The following is a 19,018-nucleotide window of genomic DNA, read 5'->3' on the forward strand; positions in this document are numbered from 1 at the left end:
TAGGACTAAATGCCCCGACCTGAGACCCTCATGAGACTGAGGACGGGACACCATGCCTCTGCGCTCTCCCTGCTGCTGAGTGACCGTCACTCAAACTGACCTGAGACTCAGTCCTGCCAGGGCTTCAGGTCACCAGCTGTGGACTGGGGTGAAGACTCGGAGAAACGCTGTCCCTCATCGAGCCCTCCACGCAGTCTCTCTTGGGGTCCCAGCCCCACCCTCTGCTGAGGGTACGGGGAGGCAAGGCTATGGCTGAGGGCCACCAGCTTCTCCCTTGAACAGATGAGTCAAGCGGAAGCAACGCGCTTGCTCAGCAGGCCCGCTCAAGCTCCTGCCCGACCCTGAGCAGACAGGCAGACCGCACCCCAGACACGGGGACGGGAACCCAGGCGTTCTGACTCTTCCTCACCTCTCAGTAAAAGCAGGCAGACACCAGGCTTGCACCGCAGTTGTAGTTTTGTAATTTCCCCAGTTTATTTGACAACAATTTTTTCTGACATATATTCATATGAATTTTAGATCAGTTATTTCAAAGTGCGCACAAATTATGTACATTTCCCTATAACCAGGCGCTGACAAAAGAATACTCATCAATATTTAGGCATTCCAACAGAAAAGGACTTTTTCCAACTTAATACTTCTCCCCACACAAGGTGATCTATAATTGACATCAGGCAATTATACGCATGTAGCAGACACAGTCCCTAAGCTGAGATAAACCAGCACATCCGCCCTTCTCCCGGATGCGACTGCATTTCCAGAGGCAAAGGGGTTCAGATGGGAACACATAAGGTGGCTTCCTTATGAAATGAACCACACAGACACAAACCAGGAAGCAGCGAAGGTGAAGATGAGCCCCACGGAGCAGCCCCTCCCCGTCCCGAGTGCGCCCGCGCCGGGTGCCAGGCCCCGGGGGGCGGCGTGGGCAGGGCCCGGCCACAGAGGGAGGGGCCGCGCAGGCCCCTGAGGGGCGCCTCACTGCACTTCCCCACGCTCTCCTGGGCTCTGCTCCACTCTTCAACTGTTCCACTGCTTTTGTAACTGGGCGTAGTGGGAGGTTTAGCTGGTCTAAGGAACTCTTACCCCAAATAAACTATCTGAATCAAAGGTTTTTTATTTACTCTTTCGCCAAACACAAAGACTGACTTCCATCTAAAATTATTTTTTCAGGTGAGAAACAGTGAGTCAGCTGAAGAGAGGGCTGCAGCCTTGGCTCGGGAACGGTGACACGGCTGACACTGGACACACGGCCTGGGGGGACGAGCCTGGGCCACAGCGGGACGGCCGGTCAGCGAACCTTCTCCAGGAAGGCCCTGCAGCACCGCACACACTGCTGGTAGACGGTCTCAAAGTCGGCCTCGTTGCCCTGGAAGGACAGGGAGAAAGGAGAGTGACAGAACCGCTCAGGAGTCCACCTTCAGGGAGCCTGCCTCCGACCCCCGACGGCAGGCACTCATGCGGGCTCTCTGTACGTCGCCCCTGTCTGTGAGCATCAGAACGGAAGTGAGACCACACTTACATAATAGGGATCTTCAATGATAAGTTGTTTTTGTGGATCATAGCTCCCGAGTAGTTCGATTTTCGCTCTGCAGTTTTTAACTTGATTACTTTTTCTATTCAAATCTCTGCAAAATTGAAACATGAACTTAGTTTTCTGATCTATGGCTTCCAGTTAAACTGGGACATCTGCTAGGGTTTTATGAAGTATCCGTATCAAAATCCAGCAAAAGTGACCTGATTTAAAAAGGAAACCAAACACTCGGCAGTTGGGCACAGCCTCCAGGTGGCTGCCCCCGCGGGCTCTCTCTCCCCCAGGCAAGGGGGCTCTGACGGCAGCAGCTTTCCACAGGATGTGCACCCTCAGGCCGGACAATAACTAGCACTCTTCTCTGAAGCACACGTCCAGGAAGACCCAGGGCCAGCAACCGAGCAAGAAGACAGGGCAGCACTCAAAAAGCCACGAAGACCAGGTCCCAGAGGGTGGCAGGCTTCCTGGGGAGGTGTCCTGAGCGGACCCTACGGCCGTCTGCTCCCACCTCAGCCTTCTCACTCAGCTGTGTGGGGCCTGATTAACAACCTCCACAGGGGAGGCCAGCGTCTCACAGGAAACCTGCAGGCCTCAGAGCGCAGAGCCTCCCTGAGAAGCCACGAGGCTGAAACGAGAAGGGCAGGCAGGGCTGGGGTGGCAAGGGCTGTACCACCAAATGCCGACCGCCTCTGGGAAGTTCTCTAATAAATATGCCACATAGAGCTCTCTAGCAAGATACTGCTGGTACTGAGAAGCTACTCAGCGAGAAAAAGGAGGCCAAGCAAGTGAAACACAAAACAGAAAGCTTACACGTTTTAATGAACTTAATGAAAGCCTAGTAAGCTCAGTGCATCCATACCTGTCCACCCCACAAGAGCGACTCAAGGAAAGAGCTTCTCTTAATGAAGTGTGTGCACATTTACGGGTTAGCAGGGAGGCAGCCAGGGCGGCCTGTCCCCTTGGTGCGGGCAGACCAGGGGGCCCTGCAGGCAGACTGTGGCACGCAGCTTGGCGCCTGCCTCACGGCGGCACACGGCCACACAGTCCTCTGAGCCGTCAGACACACTGTGCTCACTCAGCTTTGCACCGTTGGCACATTATATCATGTTGTTTGTTGGGTTTAATTCTCACACATGTGGCCCACCCTAGACTTCACAAGAGAGGCCCTGGGGACCGGTGCTAGGCACGCAGCACTGCAGAAATGCCACCAGGTTCCCTCTCACCCAGATTTAGGTCCCGAGGGTCCAACCCACGTGAGTTGACAGAACGGCGGCGGTGTGAGTCAGGCCCTGCAGAGCCGAGGCCCGAAGTCCGCCACGTCCACCCCTGAGCCGTGAACCTGGGCACGTGATGAGCCCCTCTGCACCTCGAGTTCCCAGTGACAGGACGGGGCCAGCGTGCACTTTGGGGCTAGTGTTCTGGTGTGCAGAACCACTTTTCTCTAATACCTTAATCTGACAGCTTTTGTTTATAAACTGATTAAGGCAGTCAACAATTTAAATGGAGTAAAGTCTGTTTCGGTCAGTCTTTCTTTTCGGGTGGGGGTGGGCAGCAATAAAGGGGCGTAAGATGAAACATAATGAAACACCGTGCTGTCCGTGAGTCATCACAGCAATAACAAACTCTCTCTTCTGCAAAACAAAGAATCACCTTACATATCAGACTCATCAAAAGGCGTGCCTCAATGTAAACACACCTATGAGACTCAATTCTAAATGACTGGATTTCTCACTCTTCTAAATAAATAATTCTGCATATTATGACCATCACTATTCATTAAAAGTTTAAGGTAATAAAAAAATCATTTGGACAACAAACTGCCTGGCCTATTACTGAAATGAGTCGAAGAGAAATACACTTTAAAAATGTGATTACCTCAGATTGCTCTCATCCATACATAGAATATAATCAAAAGTGGCAAAGTCTTCTTTGGTGACCTAAAGGCAAATGAGAAATCAAAACACAGTGTTTACATTCAGACCAATCAAGCCTAGAGGACCGAAAGCAACTTAAAAAAAAAAAAAAGCTATACTTGAATTTGCTACTAATTAAGTTAAATCATTTAGGGCACTTTAAAGATAAAACAGAGTTAACCTATTAATAATTTCGCAAAAGACGTTTTATAAAGTTTCCTAGAGTAATCATAAGGTGGCATTTTATAGCATCTGCACGCAAAGCTTATACTTCCTCTTAGAAACACAGTGTGATGCAGCCAACTTATCACACAGTCCGTATCTGAGTGCTGCCCTTCACTCTCCAGGCGCTCATTCTGAGCCCCAGTGACGCGCGCCCACTGCAGGGCAGACACTGTTCTTGTGGGGCTTCGCCCATGCCGGGCGGGCAGCTCACAGGAGTGACTGTATCTCATGGGAAAATAAAGCAGAGAAGAGGGGAGAGGAAGATGGTGTGTGAGTACGGGTCAGGGAAGATGGACTAAGGCGGAAGCGCAGAAGCGAGGCTGTCTGGATCGTCTTTCTTCTGCCTGAACACGCACAGTTTGGACGTGACACGGGCGAGTACCGCTCAGCGCTTTTACTAATTCTAACCTGAACTTGGCATTTGGAGGGCTCCCCTCACAGCTCAGCTGGTAAAGAATCCGCCTGCAATGCAGGAGACACCGGTTCGATTCCTGGGTCGGGAAGATCCGCTGGAGAAGGGACAGGCTACCCACTCCAGTATTCTTGGACTTCCCTTGTGGCTCAACTGGTAAAGAATCCACCTGCTACGTGGGAGACATGGGTTTGATCCCTGGGTTGGGAAGATCCCCTGGAGAAGGGAAAGGCTACCCACTGACAGCATCCAGAACTAAGAGAGAAACGCATGAGTAACAGTCTCTGGATCTTCCTTCTTCTGACTGAGTATTTATAATTTGGACACAACACAGAAGAGAGTGCCATTCAGTATTTTTACTAATTCTAACCTAAACTTGGCATTTCTTGACATTTATAAACACAAGCCTGCTAAAATATAAATGAATAATTATTTTACGACTTTTTACTGTTATACTGACAATAAGAAAGGAGCAACTATATTCAACGTTAATAACCTACAAGGGAAAAGAACCTGAAACAGAGCACACATAACAGAGTCACTCTGCTGTGCTCCTGAAACCAACACAGCACTGCGAGTTAGCTACATGTCGGCTAAAAAAATGGCAGGAAGAGGGGGAGGGAGGAAGGAAAACATGACCCCAAATCAAAGGTGGAAGTAATTTCTAGGAATGCAGTTTCAATAATCCTCTTATCACTAAAAAAAGTCCCCTGAAATACAGTGGTACAGTGATGCCACAAGAAGACTCTGATAATCTGGTTAAGCAGAGAGTGATACTTGACCACAATCAGTGTTGCAAAAGAAGAATAAATATACTCGTTATTCTATTAAAAATGATAAGTTTTGGTTCTCAGCATGCATTTGCATTAGTTTTCAGTATACTATATTAATAAAATACTGGAATCAAATTTTGCTCACATTCCCAAGGTACTAGATTATTTCAAAATATATTAGAACAAATATTATAACTTATTTCCCCAAGTTAGCTGTCTGAAAATGTCCTGGGATTAAACATTGGTTTTAATTTTGCAAAGACTGTGACTGCAAATCCTAAAGTTTAGTAACTGACAGCTACATGTAGCTACATAATGTTAAGATGTTAAAATAACTGTCAAAGAATTGACAATTAAAGAATGCATGGTAAAGGATTTGTGCTTGCAGCTATAAATGAAATAGCTGTGACAAAACAACCCTATTGCTAGAAAAAACTAGAACATGCCCATAAAAACTGAACACTTCTGCACAATCATTAACATACGCCCATGATGGCCAGGCTGAGAAAGGCCAAAATCCCAAGTGCGTGCGCAGAGCCAAGCGTGCAAACCTGGGGACTCTCTGCCGCTGCAGGCAAGCCTGGCTACCTGAGAGGCTGACCTGCCAGAGGCAGCCGGCAGCCTGCTCCCACCCCCAGAGCACTTGCTGACCCTGCGCCTCGGCTTGAGGTCGGAAGAAAGGTCTTAAACTTTTTGGTTGCAGAACGTTTTAACTCTTAAAATATTTACCAAAGTTATTAAAAGTAAAACTGTTATAAACTATTTGCTTAAAATAATAAAAATTCATTACTTGTTATTATAACATTTTTGTAAATGAAAACAGCTGTATTTTCCACACTGAAACACAGGGAGGAGGACAGCTGCACTGGTTACATTTCTACAAATCTCTTTAATATCTGCTTATTCAAGACAGGTGGTTATCCTGTGTGCGTCAGCGTCTGATCGGCTGAAACACGCAAACCCAGTCTCATACAAGTACATAGTTTAAAAGAAGTCTTTTAACACCCATTGTGTGACTGCGGATATTCTTTGGTCTAACACCAAAACTCACTAAGCAGTGGCTTCTCACAGGTTACCTGCAATGCGGAATACTAATTTGAAGTCGCATCCGCAAGCTTCTCCTCCTCTGCCCATGCTCACTGCCCAGTCTGACCCTTTGAATGGATCCCTCACTCACACATTTTGGCTGCATGACCGAGGGTCCCTGGACTCCACTGTGGGGATCATGCTTTAGACCCCCAGGAGGGGCTGCCAGCAAGATCTGAGGACACTGTGGTCACCGCAATGGCGGGGGGAAAGTGGGTGCTTGGCATCAAGAGAGCAGAACCATGCGGCCTCCCGGGCACAGGAAGCCTGGGCAGAAGCACCAGAGGTCAGCCAACAACCTCGCCAGCTGGAGAAACTGGAGGTAAGGATGGCCAGAGGAGGAGGGAGACCCCAGACAGGGGAGCCTGGTCCCCTCAGGGTCTCTCTCAGAGCACCCGATGAGCTCCTAACAGACTCAGTGCAAGAAGCCAAGAGGACAGGGGGCTGGCGGCTGCAGGCCCAGGGAGGGAGAAACAGAACTTGGCCTCCAGACAGAAGCAGCCCCCCGATCAGGTGGGGTTCCGGAGTTCCCCCGAGAGGAGCTGGCCAGGATGGCCAGGGCCCCGTGAAGCAGGATGAGCTCCCAGTCAGCTCCGAACCAGACCCTCCCCGCCAAAGCGAAGCCCGACAGCGAAGGACCTGAACCCAGAGGGTCCACACGGCTCACACGTCGTGCTCGGCATTTCATCCAAGTCAGCACGGAAGCAAGGAACAAAGCGGAAGGAGAGCAGGCTCACAGAGGACCCAGGTGTCAGTCACCGGAGCTTATTTTACCGTGTTGGCCAAAAACCTCATTTGGGTTTTTCCAGAATGTTACGGAAAATTCCAAACAAACTCTTGCTGTTGCTGTTCAGCGGCTCAGTTGTGTCCGACTCTTCGCGACCCCATGGACTGCAGCACGCCAGGCTTCCCTGTCCTTCACTGCCTCCCAGAGCTCACTCACACTCAGGTCCGCTCAGTCAGCGACGCCGGCCAACCACCCTGTCCTCTGTCACCCCTCCTCCTCTTACCCTAACCTTTCCCAGCGTCAGGCTCTGCGCCAATGAACTGGCTCTTGGCATCAGGTGGCCAAAGTACTGGAGTTTCAGCTTCAGCATCAGTCCTTCCAGTGAATATTCAGGGTTGATTTTCTTTAGGATTAACTGGTTTGATCTCCTTGCAGTCCAAGGGACTCTCAAGAGTCTTCTCCAGCATCACAGTTTGAAAGCATCAATACTTTGGCGCTCAGCTTCTTTGTGGTCCCACGCGCATACGTGATTACTGGAAAACCCACAGCTCTGACTACATGGACCTCTGACAGTAAAGTGATGTCTGCTTTTTGATATGCTGTCTAGGTTTGTTAAAACCTTTTTGGCCAACCAAATAAAAAGTTATGATCAGAACTGTTCAAAAAAATATAGGGCAAGATGCATAATTTTACCCGAGAGCTGGAATCAATTTTTAAATGAAATAAAATAAAATTTCTTAAATAAAATAACAGATATCAGATATTCAATAAAGGCTTATAACAGTTTGAAAACACAGAAAGATTAGTATATCACAAAACAGGTCAGTAGAAAATCTCAGACTAAAAACTAAAGTGAAAAGGATGGAAAAAGTAGAAAAGTCATAAGAAATTTATGTTTAAAATACACTTAGGTTGAATTTCAGAGGAATGAGGGGAAGAAAAATATACAGATAACAGCCCAGAATTCTCTGATAAAAAAACTGATAAAAACCATCAAGACACAATTCAGGAAGTGAATGAAGCTGACCACATAAAATTGCTGGAAACTACACACCAAAGAAAAGCTGAAGACAGCAGAAGAGAACGACAGCAAGCGTAGGAAACAAAAAAATCAGGGTGGAGCGGATGAGCCCTTCCCGAACAGTTAAAGCAGAAACGCTGCCGCTGTTCGGCGCAAGTCTCCAAGTGAAGAGAATGTTAGGCCACCTGTGTTACGAGGCCGCTCCACCCAGAGGCGCCGGTAGATAGACTGCCACTAACTGTGGAGAGACACTGAGTCCACAAATGGAGATGCCTGAAGCTTTGCTATGAGCAATACGGAGAATCTCACAAAGCAAAACGCGGACAGAAAGACACGCACTAGAGGGTCCCACTGCCGTAAAGGTAAGAGGTTAGAAGGCGTTCTGAGTGGGGCCCTCTGCAGTACAGGAGGGGAGCTGGTGAGATGCAAGATGCACTGAGCTCCCAGACGTCTGTGTCCGTGTCAAACGAAGTTTACTGAAAAGGAAAGGATGTACCGTAAGGTAAACAACGCTGCAGAACTAACCGGATGTGAGCTCACACACGCCAGAGAGCGATTCACACGCGATGCAGAGGAAAAAGCACCCTACATGTATTTTGTCTGTTAAACTCAGGTTTAGTGGAAGCATGACAGTTCTCACACAAGTTGTGACACAGAGAGGAAACCTGTAAACATTAGAAAAGGCTAAAAAAGAGCAAAGGTCTGCTGTGATACTGACATGTCTTACTAGGACTTTGAAATTTTAAAATAAATCACTGTTGAGAATTTTCTTAAAAGCAACAAGCAAAAGAGAAAGTAGTTTTTGTGGAGATGCTGCTTCTAAAACGGGTAATGATTTCATCAGCAATAACTTTCCAGCTTTGTTTTTTTAAGGCATGTGTATTTAAAATACTTTGTTCGTGCCCATTTTTATTATAAACTTAGTATATGAAAAATAATCTGATCTTAAAAATAGAAAACATGAAAATATGATTGCTCATAATTCTCAAGGACTACTCAAAATATTTAAAAAACAGAAAGTAGAAATTGGCAAGGAATCCGAAACCCTGACGAGATTAGAGTGGAGAAATGATATAAAAAATGTTTCATCTCTGTCCAGAGAAATTCCACTTAAGAAAGGGTTTTTTAATAGTTAAATAGTAAATTGTTAATACACACAGTCAACTGACATAGCCAGAAAATTAGTTCACAGATCTCAGAATAAATTAAGACAAAAATAATCTATGTATTACTAATTCCTGAGACATACACGTGCTAAAAGTATTTCTATAGCAATTTTGTTTTGTGAATTTTCTGGCTCACATCCCACCAAATAAACCTGCAATTAAATCCAAGTTCTACTACTTGGCAGCTGGGTAACCTTTAATAAGTCATTTATTTTCTCTCTGGAGGTGTTTCTTGATCTGCAAACTGTGTTTGTCAACCACTTTCTCCCACAATTGATAAAAATTAAGACAATAATAATTTAAAATATGATGCATGGCAAAGCAGTCTGCAAAGTTTTAAGTAGAGACAAGATTTAGTGTAACAGTGACGAAAGGACCTTTATCTAGTTTTACAGAAAGTTCTGATTTAAGCACTAGTACTCAATTACAGTTCCCACGCTGCCATCCATACTTATAAACATGCGACATGTTTGACAAGCGATTTTGAAAGAGTTGGCTTCTCATTTTGAAGCCCTCACAAGCTCTCCTCCAGGCGTGGGCTGCCATGCTCTGACACCAAGCCCCAGCCCTTCTCGGGGTATGCGCGGTTCAGCTGGCATCCCAGTCCACACAGCTGTACATTTTGTTAAGATGATACAAAATGAAGTTCGAAGGTTTTAGGTTTTTTAAAACATCCACTGAATCTCCACAATACAATCGTACTGATAAAGTAACAGCTCCCGTAGAACACCATAGCAGTCGGGAAGGAGGCCTATTTCTGCAGAAGCTGGTCCCCATGGCTACAGAAGTTCCCGGTGCCAGCACCCACTGCAGCTTCTACACAAGGAGGGACAGGGCTGGCTGCCCTTGGGCCCCGATGTCTCGCAAGGCATGCTGCCACGGAACCCTTACTCCCCTACCCCACAGTCCCATGTGAGTCTGGAACCCTACAGGCACCCACCAGGCCAAGTGGCCATTGAAATGTGTTTTAATTTAAAATTCAGCTCCCATCACACTGGCCACACCTCAAAGGTGCAAGAGCCACATGCAGCTGGTGGACTCCACCCTGGAAAGCAGGTGAGATGCGCAGCCTCGATGCAGAATGCTCTGCTGGGCCACACTCCAGAACCCAACCTCAGAAGTAAAACTGCTTTGTGCAGAATACGCATCCATAAAAATATCAGCATCACCCTGTATGTCCAAGGCACTTCACAGGTGGAAATGTTTTCGTATTAATAGCAGCACTGTATTCTATTGGGTTGGCCAAGAAGTTCATTCAAGTTGTTCTGTAAGATGTTATGAAAAACCCAAACAAACTTTTGGGTCAGGCCAATAGCAACAACCTTGTAGCGGAGGCAGAATAGGTCACCGTGGACCAGAATATAACAGGACACCAGAAATAAAAAGGACACGACAGCTCAGGGCACTCAGCGCTCAGCCAGGGCTCTCTCGACCTCGGACTCTAGAAAGCCAATTCCAAGGCCGCACAAACCCTTCAGAACTGTGGATCCAGAACGGGTGCACTGTGGCTGGTTCAGCCAACGCTACATAAACACATTCACTACACGTAAGTCTCATGAAGCTTCTCAGGTTATGGGATCAGTGTGTGAGAAATTAAACGAAGTTTCTTCTACCTGTTTTGCTTTATGGGCTGTGTTAATGCCATGATTTCTTAGGCAGCTCACAGCTCTTGGATCTGGTGACCGGCCCACGTTCCAGTCAGAAACAGCGCCACTGTCAATGACCCACTGCAACATAAAACACACAAGTGCACTTTCAAGGTCAAGTACGGTACCTGCCGGGCAACGTGACTCATGGGGATACCATGCTTCTTCATGCAAGCCTGCCCCCGATAATCAGGAGGGTTTCCTAGTTCATACGTGGATGTCGCTGCACTGTCTATCCTCCACTGCAGGAGAAAAAAAGAATTCTTTTCACAATTTTCTGCCCCAAAGCCAATCAAGTTGGCCTCTTTAAGACAGTGAACGGTACTTACATTATCTGAAATGCTTTGATCAGTTACAAGTTTCCTGAAAACCGCTTCTGCAATGGGTGATCGACAGATGTTGCCTTAAAGAGAGGTGGGGGAGCAGAGAGTGAGCGTCTGGTTTGAGGGGGTGCAGGCGCTGAGCCCCGCGGCACACAGGCTGCAGGCGGCGGGTGGTGAGGGGGCGAGGCACACTCGCCTCTCCACGGTGGCTGCCACCAGCGCGCCGCAGGGCCCAGCGAGACAGCCGACCCAGCCCCACTCTGACTGCAAGCCAAGCATCCAGACACACAAAGCACCAACGACGAGGACATTAGGAACCAGAACAGTCAGGGCCAAAATCACCCTCTTCCAGTTTGCATCACTGACCCAGAAGCTAATCATGAAATCAGTGAAGTGGGTTGCAACCAGTCTGATTTAAAATGATACAGAATAGACTTTTAAAATATGTACTTTCAAGTATACTGCACACAATAAAGCAATATGTTGTTTCATAAAATACAGAAGCAAATACATTTAGGCCTAACAGTGGTTCTACACAGACTTCTACTAAAGGACCTGTGCAGAGCCCTTGCTTGAGCGCCGTGCACCCAGGAGCTGGCCAGCTTGCGTAGGGACAGTCCTCCAAGCTGTCCAGTCTGCCCAGAACTTTTATCAGCTGCAAGTTCATGGATTTCCAGGACCACCCTCAGTTCAAACTAGATGGCCACAATTTTGGGGGTCTGCACCTGATGTGAAGAGCTGACTCACTGGAAAAGATCCTGATGCTAGGAAAGACTGGGGGCAGGGGGTGAAGGGGGTGACAGAGAATGAGATGGTTGGATGGCATCATCAACTCAATGCATATCAATCAGAGCAAACTCCAGGAGGTCGTGAAGGACAGGGAAGCCTGGCGTGCTGCAGTCCAAGGGGTCACAAAGAGCTGGACACGACTTAGTGACTGACCAACAACAGGTTCAGTATTTCTCTCAAAGGATTGCAGAATTCAGGAAGACGTTATAGTTTCGCTATTACAAAAAGACACAGACAGAACCAGACAAACTCAGAGGGCACAGAGAAGATTCTGGAAGAGTTCTAAATAGGAAACTCTGGTCTTCAGTGACAGGTCATCTTCCCATCATCCATGTGTGACAATACTCAGGGTATTGCCAATCCAGAATGCCACCCAGAGCTCCAGTGCCAAGGACTTATTGGGAGTAACTATAATTAATTTATAGCTTAATTAGCTGTAATTAAACTCAAAACAAGAAAATAAATGCTGATAGAACAGGAAAAAAGATAACAACAACATTTCTTATAAGAAAAAAAGAACAATTAGGCTGGTTTGTAAAGGATGAAAAATACTTATCAATAAACACTGATTAATTGTAGGAAAAGGCCACCCGGCACCACTGAGCTCTCACTTCCCACGGTGCTGGCTGGACACAGCAGCAGCACACACCCTCCAGCTGGTCCACTGCACAGAAACACCCAGTACTCACAGTCTCGCCAGAACAAGCAGTTCCATTCTTTCCTGCTATCACCCTTACTGATGGCAAACATGTGACACTTCTCTGCACTTCAATCTGAAAAAGGTCCATCTAAACGCTTCGAAGGAATAAAACTTTCACCTTTCGGAAATGCACTGCTGTTACTGTCCTGCATACAGGCTGCCAAGTGAAACAGTAAACGGTGACCTCAAATCCCATCAGGACGCCACGTCTCACCCCCTCCACCACACAAGCTCGCTTTCAATGGCGGCTCTCCCTCTTGTGGCAATCACCCTCTTCAGTCCGGTCTCAACACAACCCCTGAGCTCCCCACCGCTGCTCCAGGTCCTCCAAAGGCTTAGCTCACTCAGTGACCTAAGTCCAGTCTCAACACAACAGCTCAGCGGCCACAACCCCTGAGCTCCCCACTGCTGCTCCAAGTCCTCCAAAGGCTTAGCTCACTCAGTGACCTAAGTCCAGTCTCAACACAACAGCTCAGCGGCCACAACCCCTGAGCTCCCCACCGCTGCTCCAGGTCCTCCAAAGGCTTAGCTCACTCAGTGACCCAAGTCCTTACACAGCCTCACCAGGTCCGTTCTCCACAGGACCTAATATGGGTCTGAAAACTAGAAATCAGGACCCACCACCTTTGTATACAGTTCTCAATGCTAAAAACAATTTTTACATTTTTAAGCGACTGAAAAAACCCAAAAGTACAGTATGTTTTGACATGAGACTGTTACGCAGAATTCAGATTCCAGGGGCACGACCGGTCACACCGAGCACGGGCGCTCGTGCACTGGCGGGGCAGCTTTTGCACTGCGCTTCTGGTGTGGCCGGCGAAGCACATGTACCTGTTCTCCGGCTCTTTAAAGGGTTTGCTGACTTCTGCCTCAGAACACTCACTGTACGTGCACCAAGAATGGGCAAGTTTCGGAGCCACTGGGCCCTGAGAAAACGAGTCAACATTATCTCCAAGTCCTCGGGAACTGAGGCAAGTCCGTCCAGAAGCAACTCGGGCACCGGGCCCAGTGCTGCAGCTTCGCTGCTGTGTCGTGAACATGGCCAGAACCCTCATTTCAGAATCTTTCACCTACTTTCCTCCAGATCCAGGATACTTTTCCAAAATACCCTATGCTTGCTTCCCTACTTTTTCCAAGTCTTTCTTCAAATGGCACCTTCTCAGTAAGGCCTCTCCCCAAAACCCTTCTTTCAACTGCGCTCCACTCCCATCTGCCCTTCCTGCCGTAAGTGTTAACACCAGCTAACTGAGTAGCCAAATACTTGATTGTTGATGACACAATGTGAGCTCTGGAGAGGCAGGGATTGTTGTCTGTTTTCCTCACCACTGTATCCCCAGCACTCAGAACAGTGCTGGAAAAAGAAAGCGTACTGAAGAACACACACAAGCAGGTATCTCCCATCAGGAGCCAGGGGAGTGCACCACGTCAGCCTATCAACACCGCTAAGTAAAACAAGCACAGCAATGGAACCCTATTAGCTACTCCACATAGACCGAACCACCCTTTAACAAAGCTGCTGAGTCCATCAGTCACCTTCAGTGTAGAGCTTAGAATCAAATGATGCCCACTGTCAACGTCAAACAAGGAAGCCTCTCACTTTTTCCTTCATAGATATTCAATTCCACAAATACTTGAATACATTTTGTCTGAAAGCTGTAAACAGAAAGAAAAATAAGCCACAGTCACTGCAGCAGGCTTTCAAGTAATTATAACAAAATTTGTGTGAGGAAAGATGTCTATAAAGGGTCATGGGAACAATTACCTGTACCAAGAGGAGCTGGAAAAAGTAAAGAAGGGAATGCTTGGGTCTGACCTTTTAGAAAGATTCTCCTGGAAAAATGCAAAGTGAGTTCCCAGAAAGAAGTACACAGTGGAAGGCACGCTGAGCAGCTGAAAAGCAAGGGAGCAGGCAGCCGGAGGGCGTTTGGGTAGGAAATAGGGAACCAGGGAAAGTGGAAAAGGCCAAGCCGATCTCTGCGGCCTTCTGGAAGAGCGCATCTTAAGAGTGGAAAAGCTGCGATTCTGCAGGAAATGCAGACTCATCCAGAGCTTTTTATGGACTATTGGCCATTTAGGCCTTTTTCTCTGGGAATTAAGGAGATGGGGTGGAAGTGCTGGGGTGCGGTATGAAAAGAAGAGTCCTGAAATCTAAAGGGACACTGAACCCTATTTTAAGAAAGGAAGGCTGATTGCTGAAATCTTAGAAATGAAATAATTTCGAGCTGGAAAGTACCTGAAGAATTAAAAGGGAGAAAAATACCTTCATTTCACGCAGAGAAATATTGGCACATGGGGCTGTTACACAGCGACCTAGAGAATCAAATCTCCCGGGTTTGAATTTTACAAGAAATCCTAAGCCTTCGCACTCCATCTGCCTTTAAGTGCGCTCCATCTGCGAGCCTGAGGCAAGGAAACAGGCCAGCAAACCAATGCTATCGTGGGTCTCGGGTATCAGAAGACCCTTAAAGGTCAGACCAGTTCAGTGGCCTCGGGTCTACCTGCAGGGGAATTATAGGCAAGTACAACGGCAAGAGCCCCGGCTTGGAGTGCAGATGCTGCAGGTGAGCGGGGACCCGGGCTTGAGAAGACCGAACAAAAGCTAGAGACCCAGACCTGCACAAAGGAGTCGGCTCAGTCACCGGACTTAGAACCAGGCTTGTCAAGAGCACCCCGCGTACAGAGCCGCCCGGCGGCCGCGGGGCGCAAACACGGGGCGCCGCGCACCGACCACCCTCGGGTCTCCCCTCTCTGGCCGCCTCCCCAGCACGTTCCCTGGTTCAGCGGCGCAGCGCAGCTCAGAACGCGTGACGCCCTACCCAGCCCTCCGGGAAGCTCAGAGCGGGGCTAGATCGGCGCCGTCTCACCCAGACACACGAACAGCACCGACTTGGTCACCTGCTCAGCCATCTTCCCGCGCGCGCAGAGGCGCCCAGAAACAACGTCGGAACGCTTCCGGCGCGGCGCCTGCGCACTGCGAGCGGCCCGCCCGTGCGCCTGCGTAGTCCGGCGCCGACCTCCGGGGCGAGCGGGCGGCCTTGCGCTTGCGCAGTCTGGCCCCAGCGCCGCCGGCTGGAGGCGGAGCCGCGAGCCACCTGGAGGCCGTGGGGGAGGGGGCGGCGGGGCGGCGCCGAGAGCCACCTGAGGGGGGCGGGCGCCGGGGCAGAGCCGGGCTCGCGCCGCCGAGGGCCGCCGGGGCCGGAGAGGGCGTCGCCCCGGGCCGCAGGGGTTCGCGGAGCCGCAGGGCGAAGCCAGCGCGGCGGGGCCTGCCCGGGGCCCTCGGGTCCTCGCGGGGCGCTCAGGGGAGCGCGCGTCAGCGAGCCGCCCGCTGCGCGTGACGGCCGCCCTCGGGGGCGGGGCCACGCGCGCCCCCCGGGACCTGGGGCCCCGCCCCCGCCCGTGGGGCCGCCGCGCTCGGCCCGCGCCGGCCGCACGGCCGTGGGCTGCGCGCTCGCCGACCGCCGGCTGCTTCCGGGCCCGAGGCCGGGCGCGCCCCCTAACTGCGAGTCCGTGCCCAGCGGGGCTCCCGCGGCGGGAGCGCGGGGACCCGCCCCTCACCTGGCCCAGGTGTGCGCCGCCCGCCGCGGCCTCACCTGCGCAGGTGTGCGCCGCCCGCCGCGGGCCCCGCCCGGGGGCGGAGCCGCGGCGGCGCCCGTCCTCTCCCCGGGCGCGGTGCACAGCGCCGGGGCGCCGGAGCGGGCCGGGCTCGGGGTCGCGAGTGAGTAGGGGCGTCGGCGCGGGCCTCTCCGGGCCTCCGAGTCTCGCTGGGGAGGGTCAGTCTTCGGGGGAAGAGGGAGAAGCCGTGTCTCTGGGATTGTTTGCTGTTGCGCGCCTTTTAAGGCCGTCATCCCACACACAAGCTGTCAGAAGTTAGAAGGACTCTCCACAAACGTGGTTGTGATGCGAACTCAGGCCCCGTCGATGCGATAAACAGACAAGCTTTTCTTGTTTCCCGTTTTTCGGTTATCATTCATTTTATACGATGTGTAAATACTGAAAGCTTGAAGCCAGGTATTAGTTGCTGTCCTTTGGTTTCCTGTGTGTAAGTGCAGGTCATTCTGGACCTCTGTGAGAGCCGTCTGGGCTGCGTCGGCCTCTGACTCGGGCAGGAGTCCGGGTGCTGCCCTTGCTCCGCGACCTCCTGAGGCGTAACTGCCAGGCCCTCCAGGCTCAGCCGCGCTTCGCGGGTATCGCTTAGGGCAGACTGCAGCCCGGCTCTGAGAGCCCTGGACCCCGTATCTCTTTGCTGTGGTAGTTTTTCCTTGTTTAAAGAAGCAGGAAACTGCTCCGAGTTGCTAGATGACCAGACGGTAATGAGATGGAGCCTACTAGGGGGAAATGTGTTGTTTTCACTCCCTCTCAATTGGAGTGTCGCCACTGCTGCTGCTGCTGAGGCTAAGTTGGAGAGAATGACACAGACAGGGGACCCCTGCCCACAGACAGTAGGAAGCTGATGGCCCCAGAATGTTCTACCAAAAGGGCGAGGTTTCTAGGTTTTATTTTACATACAGAACATGCAGTGTTCTGCGTTTTTGTCCTCATGAGACTTTTACTGGAATGTGAGAGATGCCTGAGTTAATAATGGGTTTGTCAGACACTCTGCACACACCCTCCTGGGAGAAACAAGTCTCCAGTGGTACTGTTTAGTTCTTTGCCTGGCCTGCTGTTGAAATACCTGTGCAGTGACCAGCTGCAGGAAGGAAGTTATTACTTCCAGCCTGTTTATCATGCTTGAACTAACGAGAATTGGTTACCTGGTTTACAAATGTTCTATTTAAACAAAGTTTCTGTAGACTTAGTTAATACTGCTCCTCATCGTTTGAAAGATTAAAAAAATTATTTAAAAGAAATTGTTGCTCATCAAGAGTGATTTGATGCCTTTATTGCATTTAGGAAATTTTTTCAGGGAGTTTCTCTCTGTTTAGAAATTAGGAAGTGGTGTTTGGAAAGGAGACTGCTGACAAGTCAGGGGGATGCTGCTGCCGGGTCGCTAAGTGGCCGGTGGGCACAGCTACACGCAAGTAGTCGTGGTAAGACGCCGTCCTGTGCAGCTGAAGACCTTAGCACACTGAATTTTATTTTCTTTGGGAGGAATCAATTTTTCATAGTCAGTGATCGGACTAGAGTGGCATATAGTCTTACTCTGAGCCAGGATCACTCTTCAGCTTGAGAAATGGTAAAGAGTAGAAGTCAAGGGTCTCCTTACGCTGAAAGTTACGGGTCTCGTCACTCTTCTGTCCCCTATCCAAAGCCTGAAGTCAGGGGAACAGAAAAGAGGCAAAGGCCGCGATAATGTTTGGGATTCAAATGATCGGTGTGGTTTGAAGTTTGGACTAGAAGGTTAATGACCTGACCAGAGGGGCCCGTTTTGATTTCTAGAACTGACAGACTTTGTCTCCTTAAGACAAAGGAAGCAGTTAAGCCTGGATCACAGAAAGATAAGAACTGGTTTAAGAAACAATGGCCATAGTTATCAGGCAGTGGTATCCATGATGATGATATACTAATAAAGCTAAAGACAATATTTCAAAGATTTTTGAAAGATCACATATAAAGTTTCTTTTAGCTAAGATTTATAGCCAAACTAAAAATTTGTAGAAAATTTCCTATAGATAGCCTTCTCGTAATTGAGACTCTGTTGAGGAAAATAATATATTGGATGCTTGTCGTCAACAGAAGGAACGTTTGGAAGCCCTTGAAGTCTTACAGTGTTGAGGTGCTGGGAGGGGCCATTCCCCTCCTGCATTCATTCCAGACCTCTGAAGGGTCAGACAGGAAACTAGTCAGTCTTCTCTCCTAGGTGGCAACTTTCTCTAAGTAGATTCTAATGTCCTGGTTGCCCCCAGTGCCCCCAGCCCTGAGTTTAATACCCTCTGATCAATACGGAAATTATTTCTACATCTTAAGGTCATTTCAAGGTTTTGAGGTTTCAAAAGTAAAAATTTTCTCCTCAGTGTTAAAAAAAAAAGTCCTCTCAATTAAAAAAAAAGACGACTTAGTATGGGAATTTTTGATTATCCTAGTTTTCGTTTTATTTCGTTCTTGGCTGCACAGGGCTTTGCTGCAGGGTGTGGGCTGCTCACTGTGGCGGCTCCTGTTGCGCAGCACTGGCTCTAGGCATGTGGGCTCAGCAGTCGTGGCTCAGTTGCCCGACAGCCTGTGGGATCTTCCAGGACCAGGGATCGAACCAGTGTCCCTTGCATTGCAAGGCAGATTCTTAACCAGTGGACCACCAGGGAAGCCCTCTTTTAGCTACTTTAGAGGAAATTTTGCCTCTGTTTTCTTGGCTTGAGGTTTGGCACCCATCCTTCTCTTAGGAGGAAACTCAAATATTTATGTATAATTTGCTTTGCCTTGGAATTCAAGAGACTTAAAACTTTTATGAATGTTCAGATGCAAACCATGACTTAATAGTGACCTGTATCTTCATAACTTCAGCAACATAATGATACCAGCCTTCTGATCAGACCATGCCCCTCTGCCTTATGGTCAGCAGAGGAATGTGGAAGAGCCACAGCATGATACTGAGGACTGGTATTGAGGCTTGTCTCCAAATCATTATTGTTACTTGTTGGCTCTGACAGAGAAATTCACTATAAACAACTATGATTGGGCAATATGCTTTTATTAGAGATTCAGTAGGATCTGTGCTATTCAAACGCATTAGCCAGGCTCTTCTGGAGTTCAGCTGAACATGAAGCTGTCCTCACCA

At 49.1% G+C, this 19,018-nt stretch overlaps 1 protein-coding gene across 3 annotated transcripts; it reads right to left on the reverse strand.

Moving 5' to 3' along the window:
* Positions 1–449: 449 nt before the first annotated feature.
* ACP1 (acid phosphatase 1) lies at positions 450–15,255 on the reverse strand. 3 transcript variants are annotated; one of them, XM_052644766.1, is made up of 6 exons: positions 15,174–15,255; positions 10,827–10,900; positions 10,465–10,578; positions 3,404–3,465; positions 1,520–1,625; positions 450–1,366 (listed from the first exon to the last, which is right to left on the reverse strand). In XM_052644766.1, the coding sequence occupies exons 1-6, from the start codon at positions 15,214–15,216 to the stop codon at positions 1,289–1,291; spliced, it is 477 nt and encodes a 158-aa protein (XP_052500726.1). In that variant the 5' UTR covers positions 15,217–15,255; the 3' UTR covers positions 450–1,288. The 3 variants fall into 3 exon arrangements, with proteins under 3 accessions (XP_052500726.1, XP_052500725.1, XP_052500727.1); XM_052644765.1 differs by lacking the exon at positions 10,465–10,578 and adding an exon at positions 10,626–10,739; XM_052644767.1 differs by lacking the exons at positions 1,520–1,625; positions 10,465–10,578 and adding an exon at positions 10,626–10,739.
* Between the last annotated feature and the right edge of the window lie 3,763 nt (positions 15,256–19,018).

The sequence above is a fragment of the Budorcas taxicolor genome, chromosome 8 (assembly GCF_023091745.1).
Source record: "Budorcas taxicolor isolate Tak-1 chromosome 8, Takin1.1, whole genome shotgun sequence".
NCBI lineage: Eukaryota > Metazoa > Chordata > Mammalia > Artiodactyla > Bovidae > Budorcas > Budorcas taxicolor.